Source organism: Nanorana parkeri, unplaced genomic scaffold, assembly GCF_000935625.1.
Source record: "Nanorana parkeri isolate BGI_ZX_2015 unplaced genomic scaffold, ASM93562v1 scaffold289, whole genome shotgun sequence".
Taxonomy (NCBI): domain Eukaryota; kingdom Metazoa; phylum Chordata; class Amphibia; order Anura; family Dicroglossidae; genus Nanorana; species Nanorana parkeri.
In genome coordinates this window covers 367963-387061 of record NW_017306557.1, presented here as the reverse complement: position 1 = coordinate 387061, position 19099 = coordinate 367963, and the positions used below count along the sequence as shown (strand labels likewise).

The 19099-nt window shown below is 42.3% G+C and overlaps 1 protein-coding gene across 1 annotated transcript in view; it reads right to left on the bottom strand.

The window, feature by feature from the left end:
* LOC108787864 (coiled-coil domain-containing protein 18-like) overlaps positions 1-19099 on the bottom strand; it is a 48694-nt gene that overhangs the window by 20330 nt on the left and 9265 nt on the right. Inside the window, exons 2-5 of the mRNA XM_018557540.1 lie at positions 10129-10243; positions 6240-6424; positions 2304-2458; positions 1124-1286 (exon numbers count right to left, since the gene is read on the bottom strand). Of these exons, the coding sequence (XP_018413042.1) occupies positions 1124-1286; positions 2304-2458; positions 6240-6424; positions 10129-10219 (594 nt within the window). The 5' untranslated portion in view covers positions 10220-10243. The remainder of the gene's footprint in view (positions 1-1123; positions 1287-2303; positions 2459-6239; positions 6425-10128; positions 10244-19099) is intronic.

The following is a 19099-nucleotide window of genomic DNA, read 5'->3' as shown; positions in this document are numbered from 1 at the left end:
GAAAAGCAGTATTAGGAGTAGACCTGCGTCCCTTACTGAACTCTAAGAAACAGATATTATGGTAAGAACAAATATTCTATTTGCTTTCTCGTTCATTGACCCTTTTTGTGCCATGGCTGTTTTTGTAGAGTAAAAGGATACTAAACATGCCACGCTTTAGAATTGTGTGTGTCCGTTAAATGCAAAAAACTACAGTACCTATAGAGTTAACTGTGAATAATGGCCCTAGAATCAAGCAGATGGTGCTTGATCCGCACCTTTCCTGGCTTCTGTGGCTGGGGAATGACAGGTCAGAAACCAGAACTGACAAAATCATCATTGTTTCCGGTTTCATTCACAGGACATTGGTCAGTAATGTTTACTGGCGTCACTCCCATCTTTCAGCCGCCACCGCCATGCCGGTCCTGGGCCCGCAGCATAACCAATTATATCTGAATAACTGTCCCTGTCCCTTAATGAACGAGAAAGAAAACAAGTTTCTCAGCCAGTCTTAGCTAGTTACCACACACAGAGACTTTGAAACTGTTGGAAACTCTCCTTGAGAGCAGACGTCAATGGAGAAAGAAGAAAATGACTGTGTGAGTGCTGTGGTCACCATAGGGGAGATAATATATTCCATTCACTCTCCTTGCCATTTGCCAGCCATAGCAGAATATCTGATATTTCCAAACCTACTTGCAGCTTAGTGCACAAGACTGCTTTACTTTGCTCTGGTGGGTGAACAGGGCAGTGAGGAAGTAAATGAAAGGCTCATTGCAAGAACCACTACTTTAAAGGGAACATAAAGTGGGTTTGCAACTAATTTTCTTCAACTTTTGATGAAGACTATAAAAAATATTTATGTATTATTATTATATATATTGTTTATTAGTCAAGCAAATATAAAGAAAACATTGCATACTACTATGTTATTGTCTTATTTCCAGTCAGCAGACGGAGCTCTAGGCACCTTTTCACATATTTTCCAGGCTATCTTTATCTACTTTGCTGAAATAAGTCAGTTTTTAACACAACTCAGTAGCTCAAGCTTCAACTTACACACATAGTGAGCCGTGTCCCATCCCCCCTCTCAATGTGTACAGACAGATCTGTTTAATTTCTGTAGCCATGTTTAGCTACCTACCTCTTCAAGTTGCTTAGTGGTTTCCAATACCCGGGCTAGCAAGTGGGCATTTTCTTTGGTTAGACGTCCACTGTCTTCTGCCAGTTTGTTCCTCAAATATTTATCTTCATCAGCTGCCAGCTGCTTTTCTTTCAGCTGAGTTCGTAATTTTTCTGCTTCTTTGCTAACAAGAAAAACACAGTGCAGTACATTAGTGCAGTACTTCTCGGCTACAGATGTGTAGCTTAAAGCTAGTTTAAAGACCCAGAAGTGATTCTTCTGTTTCCCAAACCAGAATGTATGACATAATTATGCTGGGCTTGCAACATCATGCTTTCTTAGCCAGTTCTGGAGCCTCCACACATTCCTGAGTGTGGGAGTCTTCCCATGATCACTGCCACCACATAATAATGCGTGGGGGCTGCCAATTATGGACCAAGAACAGTAACAGCCTGGGCTACATCCTGCCGCTTTCTGCCTTACATTATGTGTCTTTACATGTTGTCTTTATATGTTGTTTTGAGTGGAAGGTTGTAATAGTGAATGGTAACGTTTACAGAGAAAATATCTGAAATGTAGAGGCTGCCACAACCAAAATTTCACAAGCTGTTATTCTTATGCTTGCTTGACAACCTAAGAACTCCTGACCTGTATACTTGTTTTGGGTCATTGGCTCCTTAAGTAATGATAAAGGTAGACAGACATGGAACTGGCACCTATAACAAATTAGTAAAGGTAGCTCCCATATTTTTATCCTGAGTGCTTAAAGTGACATTAAACCCTCAGATTTTTTAACATAAAACAATACTGTAATGTGTGCCTTACTGTAATCCATGGTTGTTTCCCTTCTCTTTGCTGCTCTTCCTTTTAAATTGTCATGTCTTCTCATGCTGGGGTAGAACTTCCCTTTTCAGCTCAGGGCCTCTTCCTGTAGTGCTGGCTCAGGTTTCAAGCCTATACAAACGGATACACAGACACCGTGTATCCATTCCTGAGACAAGGCAGTCTGCTGCAAAACAGAAGTCCTGCCCAGCATGAGAACAGATACAAATTTAAAAGGAAGAGCAGCAAAGAGAAGGGAAACAACCATGGATTACAGTAAGGCACACATTACACTATTGTTTTATGTTAAAAAATCCGAGGGTTTAATGTCACTTTAACTTTAAGAGTCACAATGCAATTTCATTTTCATAGAACATACCGCAGCTGGAACACAATGCGCTCCTGAACAGACTGAGCTGTAGCTACATACTGCTCTTCAAGCTGAAGTATCATAGCTTGTACTGACAAACATTCGGACCTCTTCTCTGCCAGTTGCGCTTCCACAGTTTCATGTTGTTTTGTCTGTTCCTGAAGCTAAAACATGAAACAATGCAAATTTACGTGAAGCTGTCAAGACCGATGTACTATTTAATTTCTTCAACTTACTTGGAAGTTCAAGCTTTATTATAAACGTATGAGGGTAAAAGCACAATTAGGCACAGAATATACATATCTTTGAATTAGTTATTGAATTGCAGAGCTGACCAACAAGCATACCCAAAGTGTCCATTTTGCAGTTCTGGAATTGCTTGGGCGACGAAATGTCTAGCTTCACCTCTGGTAGCAAATCAATGTTTTTTACAATGAAAATGCAACAATTACAAAAAATATGCCCTCAAAGTCCCTTCGCACACTACTAGCCCAGCAGACTTGTATCCTCATGGAAAGGGAAAAGAAGGCATAAGAGAAGGCATAAGACCCTTTGCTATACTGACCCAAGCCTGCTTGTACTTCAACACTAAGAAAGGGAAGGTGTTCTGAGAGCACCCTTCAAAAAAAGGTGGGAGCACCTCTCCCATTAGTGCCTGTTGCTAATGGGTACCAGGCTTTTTTGTACACTCTGTGGTGGCATAGGGAGGTTTTATGTGCAACCTAACCTGCACTCATGGAGCAAGTAGGTTGTCATCTCATCCTTGCTGAACTAGCTAAGACCCCTACTCTTTCACCAGTATATGCAAGTATAGAAAGAACTGAAAAAAACTAGGGATGCACTGATGCCGGTTTTCCGGTATCGAGTATCAATATTTTTTTTTCGGTACTCGCCAATACCGAGTGCCACGTGCCCAGATTATCAGGAAGTCGGGCGGCTGATCATGACCCGTCGCCGGCTTCCTGATTGCCTGGGAAGCCGGTGTTCTATTGAAAGAACACAGGCTTCACTTGCTGAGGCTGCCTGGCTTTCTGACCAATAAGGTCATGAGGTGCCGCCTGGCTTTCTGATTGGGCAGGAAGCCAGACTGTCTAGCAAGAAGTTAAGCTGGCTTCCTAGCCAATCAGGAAGCTGGGCGGCATGCCATGACCCACCTCCCAGCTTCCTGATTGGCTAGGAAGCCGGCTTCACTTGTTCCTAGGCAGCCTGGCTTCCTGACCAATCAGGAAGCCGGGAGGCAGTTCATTACGTGCCGCCCGGCTTCCTGATTGGTTAGCCAGGCTGCCTAGCAACAAGTTAAGCCAGCTTCCTAGCCTATCAGGAAGCCGGAAGGTGGGTCATAAATAGGGATGCACCGATATAATCGGCCGAAAATGGCACTTTTGGCTGAATGCCGAAAATGCAATTTTTGTGCCGATACATCGGGGCATCCCTGCTTTCTTTCCTCCCCGCTGGGCGCTGCTCTGTGTCCCAGCGGGGAAGAGAGAAAGTGTGACAGCCGGGCCAAGCACTGCGGGAGGAGAGTGATGTGAGTGGCCGGAATCTCTCCTCCCACACCGCTCAGCCTCCTATCACAGTCCGGCAGGGCGGTGTGGGGGCGGAGACAGCCAGCGTTGTCACAGGAGGCTGAGCTCTCCTCCCTGCTCCGCTCGCTCAGCCTCCTGTGACAACGTGTCAGAGAGGAGAGCCAATGCAAACACTCAGCGATCAGTGATCACTGAGTGTTTGTAAATAATTGAGGACATGGTATGTTTACTATATCCTCAATTATGAATGAATGGGAAGTGATCTACATCACCTCCTGTTCATTCATAGTTGTAGTTATAGTAAACACACAATGTCCTCATGTTATGAATGGACAGGAACACTCAGTATAGAGGATTCCTGTTCATTGATAACAGGGGCTGCAGAAAAAGAAACTGAGGACTCTGTGTCCTCAATCTCTTTTTCTATTTTAAAAAGGGAAATATCAGGGGTCTGTTTAGACCCCTAATATTGCCCCGAAGCCCCTAAAAGTAAAAAATACAAATATTTAATAAAAAATGAATGAAAATAAATATTAAAAAGAATTAGAAAAAAATAAAATAAAAACATTTTTAGTTTCGGTTTCGGCCTGACAATTTTTTACATTTTGGTTTCGTAATTTCCATTTCGGTGCATCTCTAGTCATAACCCACCGCCTGGCTTGCTAATTGGAAAGGAAGCTGGCTCCATGCAGTGAGAGATCTCCCTATGAACGGAAGTTCTGGTATCGGAGTTAAGTATCGAAGCATTGGGCGAGTACGAGCACTCACCCAAATACTCAGTATAGGCATGATATCGATACTAGTATCATTGCATCCCTAGAAAAAAAACACACAAATGCTACTTTAAAAATATTTAATTTAGGAGTTTTCAGTAATGTCTAAACTGTGTCCTGACAGACCTCCCCTTCAGGCTCCAGCAAGGATACCTAATGCTGGAGCAAAGGTTCCTCCTTTCATACATCTCAGCTTCATAGGAGTGACCCTGGCCATGGACAAATGGGCAAATCTGAAGTGCTTTTTTACATGGAATCTCTGTGACATCCCTGACACTAACAACATATTTGTTATAATATTTATATGATAAATCTATCTGGAAATGATCTATGGTCAGTGCAGGCCCCATATTAACTGCAGAAAACCAGTTACTGTGGAGCACGACATTCTCTGTATTATAAATAATAAATGCAGTGAATATTGCACCTTACTGATGGTTACAATTTTGAAACCTGTTAATAAAAAATATTTCACAGGTTTTTTTTCTCATATAAATGGCTTCTTAATTCTCAACATACGATACAATTCTTTGTTATGTGAAGATTTCATTAGTGCTAACTAAACGTAAATATTCCACACTCTGCACATAACCATGCCTAGACTAGACCGGTGGTGTTACGTTTTTGCACAACACACTGCCATAATTTCCAGGCAGGCACTTTTCTCACCAAATGGGGTTACTTTTAGAAAAGACCTGCATGTTTTTTTATTGGTAAACCCAAAGCCACTGCAGCCATTGCTTAGGTGAATTTTCATGCTGTTCCTGATAAAATAGCGGGACAGTGGCTGGAAGCCTAAAAAAATGCAGAATAGTCCACACTTCTGACCCAAGCCCTCCCTGTTCTTGCACAGGCGAGGGATGCCTGGCATAATCATCAATTCCAACAACACATTTTGGACAGTTCTCTTTCTATTTAGTTATTCTAAAATAGGCTTCTACTGGAGCTAAAGCCTTGGAAAGCCTGCATGCTGCCCCTTTACCTACTGTTGCTGCAATTTTGGCTGGTCTTTGTCATTTGGATAATGACCTAGTTAAAAATATTTAGTTGAAAATACATTTTTGTTTTCCTTCCAATTTCTGCAAAGGTGGTGGTCCATAGTGTCACTCTACAATGTGATACACAGACTATTAGATACTATCATCTTATCTCTTAGGCCTCATTCACACGGGTATTGGCCGGCCCGTACAGATCCATGCTGTGTGCACAGCCGTATCTGGCAGCTCCCGGAAAGGACAGGACCGCGTACTCACATAGAGAAGGACAGGCTGCTGCTTACAAATCACACGCAGCACCTGTCCTCCCCGGAAGCTGCCTGATACGGCCGTGCACGCAGCACCGATCTGTACGGGCCGGCTGTTACCCATGTGAATGAGGCCTTAAATCTACTCTTACCATTACTGGCAGCGTATGTGCAGTTTGTAGCATGTTTAGTAACAATTAATATTATTTTAGCATATTGCACTCTAGATACCACATTTTCAATGCTAATTTTACATAGAGCGAAATCATGCGCAATCATACATTTCTGCTCAATTTCTCAATGAAATTTCTAATTTGGTATCATTTTAATAAGTACATAGAGCCAGTTGTGCCCTTCCCTAGTACAGAATGGATCATTGTGATAAGGAGACAGAAGTCCTTACTTGTGTTTGCAGGAGGCGGAGTTCCCTCTCATTCTCCTTCACACTCTGAATGGTGTTGTGCAGCTCATGAAGAATGCTCTTGTGTTCCTCGTCTTTACATGTGAGATCTTGTGTAGAAACATCTGCCAGCTTCTTCATTTGTGTTACATCTTCCACCAGAACTGTCTTCTCTGTCATGTTGTTATCTATATGGAATAGAGAGCGTTAATTTCCAAGCACCTTCACAGCACCGTCACACATTGGCTCTGCCCATTTTGTTCTTAGATGAAAAAAATCTAGAGCTGGGGAAATTATCGATTAATTCCTTGATTAATCGTTAAACTTTTTGATCGATGAAAATTCTTTTGATCGAAAATGAAAAGACTCACCTCTCCGCCGGCTTTCGGGAGTCCCGTCGGAGATCCGGTGACGTCACGAACATCGACGTCACCGGACTCCTCCCCCCTTCCCCAAGTGGCTCCGTCGGCTAACGAAGGGAAAGGGGGAGGAGTCCGGTGACGTTGATGTCTATGACGTCACTGGACTCCTCCCCCTTCCCTTCGTTAGCCGACGGAGCCACTTGGGCCGGTGAGTTTGCCCAAGAAGCACCAACATTCTGTCTGATCTTAAACTTATATACTGTATATGCACTATGTGGCTCCCAGAAATGTGCCCATTGAAATTTACTGATATTATGTTGCAATTAGGTCCTTACATGAAATGGAATGGACAGGTGCTGCTACTTCAAATATTAAGCTAATACTTGTTTAAATCACCCTTAGGGCTTTGCTGTTTTACTATACTATGTAAATACATTTGTAATCCAGCACGTTATTATTCGGAGTTGCCCCACTCAAGCGGCAGCCATATTGAGTGGGGCACGTGATATTAATAACGTGCTGGATTAGTGTGATCCTAGTTCATTGTATTACTTTATTGCTGTGCTGTATGTGTATAGGCCAATGTAGTTGGATCTGTATGTGCGTTATAATTAATTGAAATTAATCGATTAAAAAATGTTTTGATTAATAGAACACGAAAATTTTAATCATTACCAGCCCTAAAAAAATCCTGTACTTAATCAGTTCAAATATGTAATAACAGTGCAGTATGTAGAGTACTGCATAAACTCAGGATTTGTTTTTAAAAAATGTGTATTCTGCCCCCCCAAAAAATGTGAAGATAACATAAGAATGGAGAGTGTGATGTCTACTAAGTCAATGTCAAAGGCTGGGTTTTTAAGTGCTTAAAGTGACACTAAACTCAGGAGTTAAATCTTAAAAATACATTCAAGCAACTTAACTATTAACAATACTGTATCTTATTTGTGATCCTCAAATCATCTCTGAATTGGTGCTGACACTGTCCTTCCTTCTGGAGGGGGGCTCCAAGCTCACTCCTGTGATGGACTACAATCTCAAGTTTAGTTTACTCTTATTTCAAAATCGCATACTTTATGGCCAGCTTTAGGCAGTTAAGTTTTGCTATCATTGGGACTGATCTAAGGTTGATAAGAGATGATGTACATGGTCAAAGACCATGCCGGTGAGAGATAACTGGGCTTTGTGGGAATTTAAAAAACAGGTCATAATGTCCTCTAATCCAAAACTTATACATAGGAGTAACATAAACACTAAAATAGGACGGCCATAGCGTGATCCCTTAGACCCCTGGACTGTTAACTCTCTTGTCTGCTATTTATTGGAATCCCATTCTCCATTTATTTACTGCTTGGCAAAGAGTACAGGAGATTATGGGGTAAGGTTCCCCAGCCCCTGCAATCCCATTGCTAATATGGAATTATTTTACTTCCTTTTTGGGTAGGACATAGTAAGGAATTAAAGAAAGTCCTTATCAGGGTAATGAAGGTACAGGAGGCAGGGAATCTCACCCTATAATCTCTTATCAGACAACAGTAGGGGAATCCCTGCTGGGAGTGGGGTGCCTGCACTCCAGGACAGGAGACAATGACAGTAGTTGTGTTGATAGCCGGAGGGAACATGCTGCTGCTGATAAAGTATTAAACAGCTTTAAATAGCAGCTCAGGTTTCAGGAAGGGAAGAGAATAGGGAGATAGGTTAGCTTTAATACAGGCCATATATGCATAGATTTCTTTCATCCAGCCTGCAGCCTGACAAAAAGAAATTTAACAGAATTCTCCATCTATGCTAAGCAGTACGGGTGGATGAATCTCCCTTGTTGGGCTATTGTATGCTGAGAACCGCCACCCACTGCTCCCAGCACACCCGTAAAGTGAATTGGAAGCCGTCACTGTTCAGCTGACTATTTACATGGCCTCCTTCAACAAGAGTTGATTGAAAAATCGACTTTTCTTGAGCCGGGATGTGCCACAGCATTTAGAAACATGTTACAGGAATTTTTTTGTAGCCTGATGCTTCAGTTTATGTGCTTTTTCATACAATTACGCCAGTACCTTTTTACAAAACAAAAGACCAAAATTATTATTATCGGTATTTAAATAGTGCTGACAATTTAAGCAGTGCTTTACATAGTGCACACCCACATCAGTCCCTTCCCTCAAGGCGCTTACACTCTAAGGTCCCCATCTCACATGCATGCAGAGCCAGTTTAGACAGGAGCCGATTAACCTTCCAGCATGTCTTTTGGAGTGTGGGAGGAAACCCACCCAAGCACAGAGAGAACAAGCACACTCCTTGCAGATAATGTTCTGACTGGGATTTGAACCAAGGGCCCCGAGTGATACAGGAAGAAGTGCTAACCACTAAGCCACTTTGCTGCCCCCAAAATGCACATCCTTGCTCCTTTGCACAAAAAAGAGAAACATTAAAACACAACGTTGTCAAAGGGCAGCTAATACATTTATAAAAACAAATGCTAACTGCTCCCTTCGTCCTCTCCATTCTAACTATCCTCAGCACTTATCTCACATCAGCGACCGGGACCAGGAATTACAATCTACAATGGACTAGGCAAAATTCCGGTCCTATCTGGAGCCTGAGCCAAGTCCTGCACATGTGCAACTTTTCCCCATAGACCCTAATTGAAAAGCCGTCTCCCTGCAGACCTGAAATTGTGAACTGGGTCCCCCACTAATTCCTTAGGTACAGGTGAGTATAGGTAGAATGGGAAGGGCACCAGGGGTAGTTAGGATTAGGTTACTGTATGTAAAAATATAGTTCTCCTGCACTGTTAAAATTACAACAATTTTACTACCTTGCAGATTGATGTACCACTGCAGTGAATTTGACATACCGTGTTTCCCCGAAAATAAGACACGGTCTTACATTTTTTTTGGCTCAAAAAAACACACTAGGTCTTACTTTCAGGGTAGGTCTTATTTTTTTTAATGTACAACAATCCACACTTATTCATGTAGAAAAGTCTACATGTATTCATGTACAAAAACGTGGTGATCAGGGCAATCAGGGGTGTCGTACCTTTCCAAGAGCAATTTGGTAACCAATCACTGGCCAGTATGAGCGAAGCGCGCTTTCACTATCGATTCCTTACAGGCGGAGTGCATTTTGTATTGACACCGCTGATTCTCTCCCACCTCTCTTCAAGTTCCCCCTTATGCCACCACCTGCCCTGGGAATGGTCACAACTAGGTCTTATTTTCGGGGTAGGTCTTATATTTTAGCAATTCACAAAAATAGTACTAGGTCTTATTTTCGGGGTAGATCTTATTTTTGGGAAAACAAGGTAACATGAAAACAGGGACTATGTGAGCAGTACACTACTTTTGTCACACTTTAAGCTCCAGGTTGGTGAAAACACATATCATGAACAGAGGCCAAGCCAGGACAGGTGGCTGCTGAGCCCCCCAGACAGGCGGTATTTTGTTACCTTTGTATTCAGAGCACACCCTCCATTTAAGTAGGAGACACAGAAAGAAACAAAGAAATCTGCATTTACATAATGAGAATACCTGAGACATTGTGCAGGTGTCTGCGCCGAGCCTCCAGCTCTCCTTTCACAACACTGATCAAGTTTTCCTTCATAGCCAGTTCCAGCTGCATGCCGCTTATCTGAGATTGCAACTCCTGCAAGGCACATGGAGAGACAATAAGGATTTCCAATAGTACGTGAAGTATCTTAATAAATTACAGTTGACCTGCAGCTATTCAGGAACTACAAGTCACAGGATGCTCTGCTAGACACCAAAAGTATATTAGACAGGAAAACAAAAGGATCCGAAATTGGACCAGTGTATGACCAGCTTAAACTGAACAACTGACCACAAACTTACTAGCATTTTGGATATTCTCTGTGTGATAATGAGCACTTATTATAACACAACGATCAAAGGGTATCTGTGGTCAAAACCTTAATATGTTTTTCTACATTGAATTTCCATAATTTCTATCCTACTTCTAACAACCATATCAGTCTAGAAGGTTGTAAACGTTCTTATTGGAGGATGCTCATAGGATGTACTTCCTCAATGCAGTGACACAATTTAACTCAGCCCTTGAAAATATGCATTTGCTTGTGTCACAACTCTTACGGAGCCTGCCTTCCTAACTACAACTCAATGTCTGAACAATGTAACATTATCATTGCTTGCTGTAAGCAATGCATAATGGGATATGTAATCTTGAGAAATTGCAAGCAGCAGGGAAAGAGACACAAAGCACACTGGAAACCCAGGAAGTTGTTGGAAGTGATGGACAGACAAAAGGCAGTACTCACTACATAAAAGGGATTTCTTTTTAAAGGGGAACTTTACCCATATCTTCAAAATAAAAACAAACACAGCTTTAGAAATGTTTAGTAATGACAATTGTGAGATTTAGCTTCGAGCAGAGGAGCTTACGGACACATCCACTCAAGGCTTCCTTGCCCATTTTTTATGAAAATCAAGTTCAGAAAAATAACGCAGTTACCCTCGCAGGGGTTCTTCAGCATCTCTAGGCAACACAAGTACATGCACATTCAGCCTCCTGGCTTTGCACTTGTAGCACTGCTGCTCCGGCCTCAGACCACTGTCTGTTCCCTCCAGACAGCCTTGACACCATGCTATCCTGCACAATCGGTTCATAAACCGCAGCTCCATGCTGCACTGGACTCCACTCTGACTCCTGGGTGGAGTCCTCCTGTCTCCCAGGTGGAGCCCTGAACATTAGCCAGCACCCTTTCCATAAGGGCTGTGCACAGGTGCTGGCCACTACTTAACCACGGACTCAGGAATGGAGATTTCATCCCTCCCTATTCTCTTTGGAATCTCCCAGTTCCAGGATCCCAAGCCAAATCCAGAAAATCTGGAAAGAACTGCAAAGTCAGCTCTTGCCTACTAAAAGTATTTGCTTTCTGGAACCGCTCAGTCCCTCTGGCTGAGAGTCCTGGGTGACTATTTTGCCAAATCACACAGTGGCATTGCCACACAATCTACAAACACGTACAGATACTTATAGATAATTGCAGATTTTTTATCTCTTTGCATTCCTTATTTTTCTTTTTCCTCACCATTCTTCTAAAGGTGGCCATTTTTACTAAGGGCAGATTAATATATCTCCATTTACTTCCTTGGACTCGGGCACATGTGACTAGACCTGTGACTAGGATATGTGAACATGCATATTATCTCAGGGGAGGAAAATTACTTTCCCTGAGATCTCATGATGTGATTTCCCAGCAATACTCTGCTGATGTAATATTCCCAGGATGCAATGCTTGGGCACAATTACAGGAAGTAGAAAAAAATGAATTGTAAGTAAAATAAAAATATGTTGGTTTAACTAATGAATATAAGATGATTTATTTGCTCTAGCAGTTAGAAGCAACAATATTAGGGGAATTACGGTCACTTGTATCTACAAAGCTGTGTTTTCTATTCATATTCACATGTGCACAGAAGACTACTAGTACAAAATGCACAGACTGCAACACTTACTATGGAAAGTCACAAAGTACATCTGGCAGTGCGCAAAGCTATAAAAGCCTCTTCCTCCTATATCAAACCATGTATGGTTACATTGCACTTGTAGAAGTGGAGCTTCTTCTTGGTTGTTATTATCCATACTTTCCTACTGGAGGCTCTCAGTGTTTATGTAACTCTGTTTAGGTTCCAGACTGAAATGCATTTGCAGAAGTCTTTACAATGTTATCTTGTCCACTGACACAGAGTATAGAGATGATTACTATACAGACGCAACCCACATTCACCAGAGACGCTTTGTAATCTTACATCAGACACACCCAAGCTTTTCAATGTAGTCCCAGGGTACAAACAGATCTGAGAGACAATACTAAGACTAAGGAAACAGGGGGAGCATTGAATTCAAGGTTCAATGTATACAAAACAATTATAGAGATGGCTTTTGAACGGCTCTCCTCATTTTCAGATTCCAATAAAAGGACTCCAGGCACCCAATGTATAAACACCATACCTCCCAACTGTCCCTCATTTAGAACCAAATCCCTCTGTCCCTCTTTCCTCCTCAGTTGTCCCTCTTTTTGGTCTGACGTACAGATATCTATGAAAAGGAATCCTTTAAAGTGACACATAATTTAAGAGTTAAACCTTAAAAATCCATTCAAGTACCTTACCTATTAACAAAAATGTATCTTATTTGTATATCACTCGGCTGTAGATCCTCAAATGAATTAGTGCCGAAACTGTCCTTCCTTCTGGAGGGTGGCCACTTTTGTTCCCCATGGTCCCTGTGTTTGTTGTAAAGTAGTCACCGCTCCAAGCTTGCCCCGTGATAGACTACAATCTCACGTTTAGTTTACTAATTTGTATTGAAGTTATAGTCTATCACAGGAGCGAGCATAGAGCGGTGACTACTTTACAACACACACAGGGACCATGGGGAACAAAAGTAGTCACCCTCCAGAAGGAAGGACAGTGTCAGAACCAATTCAGAGATGATTTGAGGATCTACAGCCGAGTGATACACAAATAAGATACATTTTTGTTAGTAGTTAAGGTACTTGTAATGCATTTGTAAGATGTAACTCCTACGTTTAGTATCACTTTAACTATCAAGAGTCTCATTATTCACTAAAACCTCTACTTGATCGTTTGGTATTTTGAGCCTGTGTAAAGGAAATTAAGGGCAACAACACTTCTGGGTTTTACCAGTCATTTTTGACCTAAAACTGTTTTATAGTTGGCATGGCGGGATGTGTCCATTGCCTAAATACATTCTGCTGGAAGGTGTCCCTTTTTACATCTCAAAAAGTTGGGAGGTATGATAAACACTTTGCTGTTTGTTTACAGAGCGATCCCAGGCAAAAAAGTAAAACATTCAGTTGCTGTGTTTACTGGATAACATTACACAAGTGTTATCCAGTAAACACAGAAACTAGACAGAGGAGTCACTTACCTTAGAGCTCATCCCCAGGGAGAAAAAAAAATCCATCTATACCCTCCAGCTACTAAAGCTGGCCATACAATGTTCTATGTTTATCATTCAAACCGCGGGCTGAATGAAAAAAATAGAACAGATTCCTCCATCAACACTTAAGAACATTGATGGATGAATCACCACTGGCTGCTGTCAGAATAAATGAACGGTGCTTGCAGCCAATCAGTTTGAAGATTTGCCATCCGGCTCCTTCGATCTTCTGATTGAGAGATGCTGGCCAGTAGGGTGCTGACAGCGGCACCTACTGTGTGAATTTCAGCTGGTTCATGAAGAACCAGCCAAAATGTGCATAGTGTATAGCCAGCTTCATCTACAGTAAAACTCTAGTCACATGCCAGGTCCCAAGTCTTCTTTCTTCTGCCCTGCAGTGTGGGACAGTCCATTCTGCAATGCCCTCTTCGCTTCCTATTGACATGGGTGTTGTCCATTTAAAAGGGCATATCACCCAAGAAGGGGTTCAAGACTGGTCAGTTTGACTAGTGAAGATAATGGAGACCACCAATTGCTACTACTGGAAGAAGCACCCAGTACATCATGTGACAGCAGATTCAGGAATGTTTTTATGGGTGTTTGAGGTTTAAAAGTAAAAGCCAAACCAGATTCGGTAGGTGAAGGGGGTGAGGCTGGAAACAGGACTGTTTATTCTTTTTGTGTTTATTTCTTAGCCTGGGGTAGGACTTAAAACAAAAAAGAATGTGATTTCCTCTAATGCCCCTTTCCCCAGCAGCATATAGGCCACTTTTGTTTCACACCAGCCTCCCGTAGGGGAAATAATAATTGTGGGAATAGAGGCACGTAACTCACTCCGTGTGATAACGCCGATGCACTGGTGCCCATCTCTGACTAGAGCGACTTGGAGTTTACACAGGGCTGTCTTTCTTTTCTCTCGGTGGCTGAATGGAATGGTGGGGGAATGAAGGAAAGTTGAATATGTGCATTGCAACAGTATATATACATATACATTATCTCTATTTTCTAAATAAATACTTCATAAACGTTGTGCCCATGCCACAGGATTCCCAGAGCACTGCAGGCTTTCTAAAGAGCATGGATAGAGAAATCTCCACCTGCCAGCTATGCTATGGCTGTTTGACTACCTGAACAGTGACTGCATATGACTGGATACTGGATACTGCATATGACTAGTGATTGTCTGGCTGACAATTTTCCACCAGGCACTTTTGATTTTGTAAGTGAAGTTTGTCAAGCCACATTGTGCTGACAGGGCCACCCATGGCTTGAAATTTGAGCCGCGTATGCATAGTGATAGGCAGGTGGATGTCTCTCTGTGAATGTGTGGGGAAACATCTTCCTGCACTCAGTTGCCCTGGGGCCACTGCAAAAAGGACTGAAACACTGCAACAAAGTTAAAAGAGGGAAAAACAAGTTGTAAAATATCTGCCTGGGAAAAACAGTAGCTACCAATGTTCAAAGCAATACATTTTTGCCTACAGAGTGTACCACTTCCCAAATCAGGCATCAGACTGGAGACATGGTCAGGCCTTCTATGGCCAACCATACTGTAACATGACAGGGCACTAAAATATGAGCTCTTTGATATCCTAAGCCCAGTCAAAGCAAACAATGCGACTGATTTAACCTTACTTGCATCAATGAGCTATATAGATACGTGGTAAGTCCCATCACCTAATAACATGCAAAGCTAAATTAGAGAAGACCACAGAGAAGGTTTTCTGCCCAATAAAGGTAAAAACGAATGCCTGCTTTTATTTTTTTAAATGGCTGTCAGGATCATATTAATGGATGATGGAAATTAAAGTAAAACTAAAGGCAACACTTTTTTTAGTTTTGGATAGAGTAAGGGAGGGTTATAACCCCCGTCTTTCTCTCTGCCCTCTGTGTCCCATTTTTTGCAAAGTGAGGAAAAACCCTGGTGGTCAACAGGGTCACGTGAACTAGTACTGGAAGATTTCCAATCTATTCTTGTTCTAGTGACACCCAGAATTTGGGATTTACTTTCACTTTCAATGATAATGGTTAACAGGACAATGTGACTGATTTAAGCAATGAGCTATATAGATACGTGGTAACAAGCACTACCAAGTGTCATAGGTGAAGGTCACAGTACAAACAGACTTCCACACATGCTGGAGATTTATTTTTATACAGGCCCAAGCGTAAGGGATAAAGGTTTCATGTGGGTTGGCACATGAAACCTTTTCTCATCATGATGTCAGACGGTGATTCTGCTGCTAGAGACAAAGCGCCAGTGGCAGGATCGCAAAAGTGGCTGCCTGCATGTCTCTATGTAAGTGCTCCCTCTGTAGTCAGATGCAGTGTGATGTTGCTCTGTCGCTGGCCTGAACATATCTAAATATCACTTTACAGCAATGGGAGTAACATCTTGCTGCCTCGGCTACAGAGGGAGCAATTCCCTGGGGACAAACAGGCAGCCTCTTAGCAATCCTGCCGCTGGTGATCTGTCAAAATCGCCAGCGGTAGGATCGCTACGAGGATGCCAGTTTGTCCCTATGGAATCGCTCCCTCTGTAACCGAGGATTGTTAGCAACAGAGTCGTCCGTCTGACATTAGCCATACTCTTATATTGATCTGTACATTTTTCCCACTTACAGTATGATGCACAAGTTGTAAAGGAATGGTGATGGGGGTATCGATGTTTCCATCTGCCATGTTCACTATCATTTTAATAATATCCTGCTTTTCAATTACACCAAAAGTCATTTAAGTAAAAGCATGTTTTAATCAGTATTGAGTTGATTTCTAAGAATGTAATGTCCTGTCTCCTGTAACAATAACACATGCACACAGTGTATATTTAATGTCTCTACTCAGTCAATGATTTACCAGTACTTCAAATAAGCATCCTTCCTATAATGTCTCAACATTCCATTATAGGGTCATATGCACAATAAGATCTACTGCTGCAACAATGCAAGTTATTTCCGGCAGACATAAAGAGACTGCACGTTATGGCACACAGGCATTGAAGAGTGATTTTGTGTAAGTACCATGGATAGCAGCACAATAACCTCAATGGCTTTTTCCCTTTGGCACTTGAATAATAAGACAAGTGTACTGAAGTGCAGACGCTCTCACGGCTGAATCAAATCAGTGAAATGTTTCTGTCTGCATAAAATACTCTTCTTATGATTACGTCTACTACCCAGGAGGGCTCTGAGATCCATTTACCATGTCACATAAAGATATAAGTTGTTTATAAAAGGGAAGCGGTGAAATGGAAATCTGACAGACTGACCTAAATATAAAACGGGCCACACATATTACAATCTTATTGTACAATACATTACATTTAGATAGAACTCTACACAAATCTCAATGGCGGCTCATATAAGAGCCACTTTAATCATAAAAACTGGATAAGACAGCATGAAACAGTGACTGGATAAGTTCCACAGTTTTCATTGGTCGAAGAAGATTTTAAAGTTGGCCTTGCATGTTTTAATTTTTTTTCCAATGCAATTACTTCTTTTTACCTTGTCACGTTAACTTAAAGGAGAACTATGAGGTGAGTGCTTTTCACTCACCTTATAGTTCTAGCCGACCTGTGACAATGAGACTGTCACAGGTCGGCTCAGTAGATCGGGAAGTGAGCGAACATATACCGGCGTTCGCTCACCTCTAGATCCTGTCACGGCTCTCTGCCGTGACAGGGGAGGGACTGGATTCCCCCCTCTCCGATCTGCCAGCGCTGACTGGCGGAACGGACAGGGGAGGGGGCGGGTACAGCTTGCTCGGCCTCTAGATAGTCAGAGCCAGCTGTCACTCACGCAGCTGGGCGGATCCCGGCATAATTGTCGGGATCCTCTTCAGCTGCGGCGTCTCAGTATACCGCGAGCAGTAGCTTGCTGTATACTGAGCTTAGGGTGACGGGAGGACGCTAGTTTGTGTCCTCCTGTTACCCTAAGGAGAACTATGGGGAAAAGCCTTAACCCCATAGTTCTCCTTTAATAGACTGTAAAGCCAGCTTAAAGGGGAACTACAACTCTCCAATCAGCAGGGAGCATGAACATTTCTGATTGCAGAGCTATAGGTTGGATTTGGAAGCGGGAGAGATGGACCTTACTTTTACACAAAGAGCAAGAGACCTTCTCTGCAGCATCTGGCATGGGACAGGCTGCTTTACCCAGGCTGTGGCTGTTTTCTGTAAGAAAATTAACTGCAAGACCCCTTTCACACGGCTCTTTGATCAAACCCAGGAAAACACAGCTCAAAAATGGACTGCGATACACCCCTATTGGCGACTGGGTTTAAGTGGTTCTGCATCCACCCATTTTAGGGTCTGTTTAGGTTCTTTGGACAGAATGCAAAGAGTTTGAGTCCAGGCCCGCTTTTACTGACCTGACCAGCTATGTGTGTGTATAGATGGACACATGTCTGTTTACATCCGGCCACTCATAGTGATTACTCAGGTCCATTTTTCCTTCATCCCAAGAAAGAGGCATCAGAATGGACACAGATGACACATATATGACATCCGTCTTCGTTCTGATCTAACTCAGCAGGGGATCCACCTAGGATTCCTTGCTGAGATGGAAAGGACAGTGCCCGTGTGAAAGGGGTCTACGACTTTGAATACCATTTGTTTTGATGCACCTTGAATATATTTATCTGATTTAAAACTACAAATCCATTGGGTTTTAGGCCTGTATCGCCTTTGTACTACTGTGTTGTGGAAACCAAGCGTTATTGCAGAGCCCTGCTTAATCATCTCAAGCAGCCAACTGATGAAAAAAAGCAAAAAAGCACATAACTTGAAAATCTGAACGGTTAATGACAACTTTAATGAAGACTGGAGTTTGGGCGCACATAAAGTATCCAAAAGGAGGGAATTGGTATTTGCTCTGGTTGTGTAACGGGCAGTGTTTCCACAGCCAGCATGCAAAAACAGATACGCATCTAACAAATACAGCCCAGCTTTCACACTGATTCAATTTTAACCAGCATCTGCCACTCAGAGGTTGACTGACCTTACAGCTTTTAGGGAGAGACATACTTTAACTGTAGTAACACATATCTGTTAAGGGGAGTAACAATCCAAATGTCTAGTACTAATAACATGCAGGACGATGATCAGGTCATTATTCTACAATGATAACAAGCCATTAGCTCCATCTAGGCTGCCCAGGAGAATTCTAGCACACTAGAGTGCTGCATACACACAGGAATTCAATATTCCATTAGCCAGGCATTACAATAAAAAGGTGATAATGTGGAAAGCTTAGGTTTCAGGCCACAGTACTGCATTGCTAAAATAAGATACTTACTGGAAACACCCTAATAAAGTGAACCTGTCAACCATTTCTAAACATTTAATACTTGGATGCCTGCTTTCACCTTTATCAGCCGGAAAACTGTCCTATATGTGTGCTCCTTTGCATTATTAAGGGCCTGACATCCTAAGCATCTTGGCTAAACTCTGTCCCTCTGATATTCCTCTGTTCCAAAGTGAGTAGGGGAATGGCCATCAGTAGCACTTATTGGACAGGGTGTAGCCTGAGACGGCATCTTTTTGGGTCACGCGGG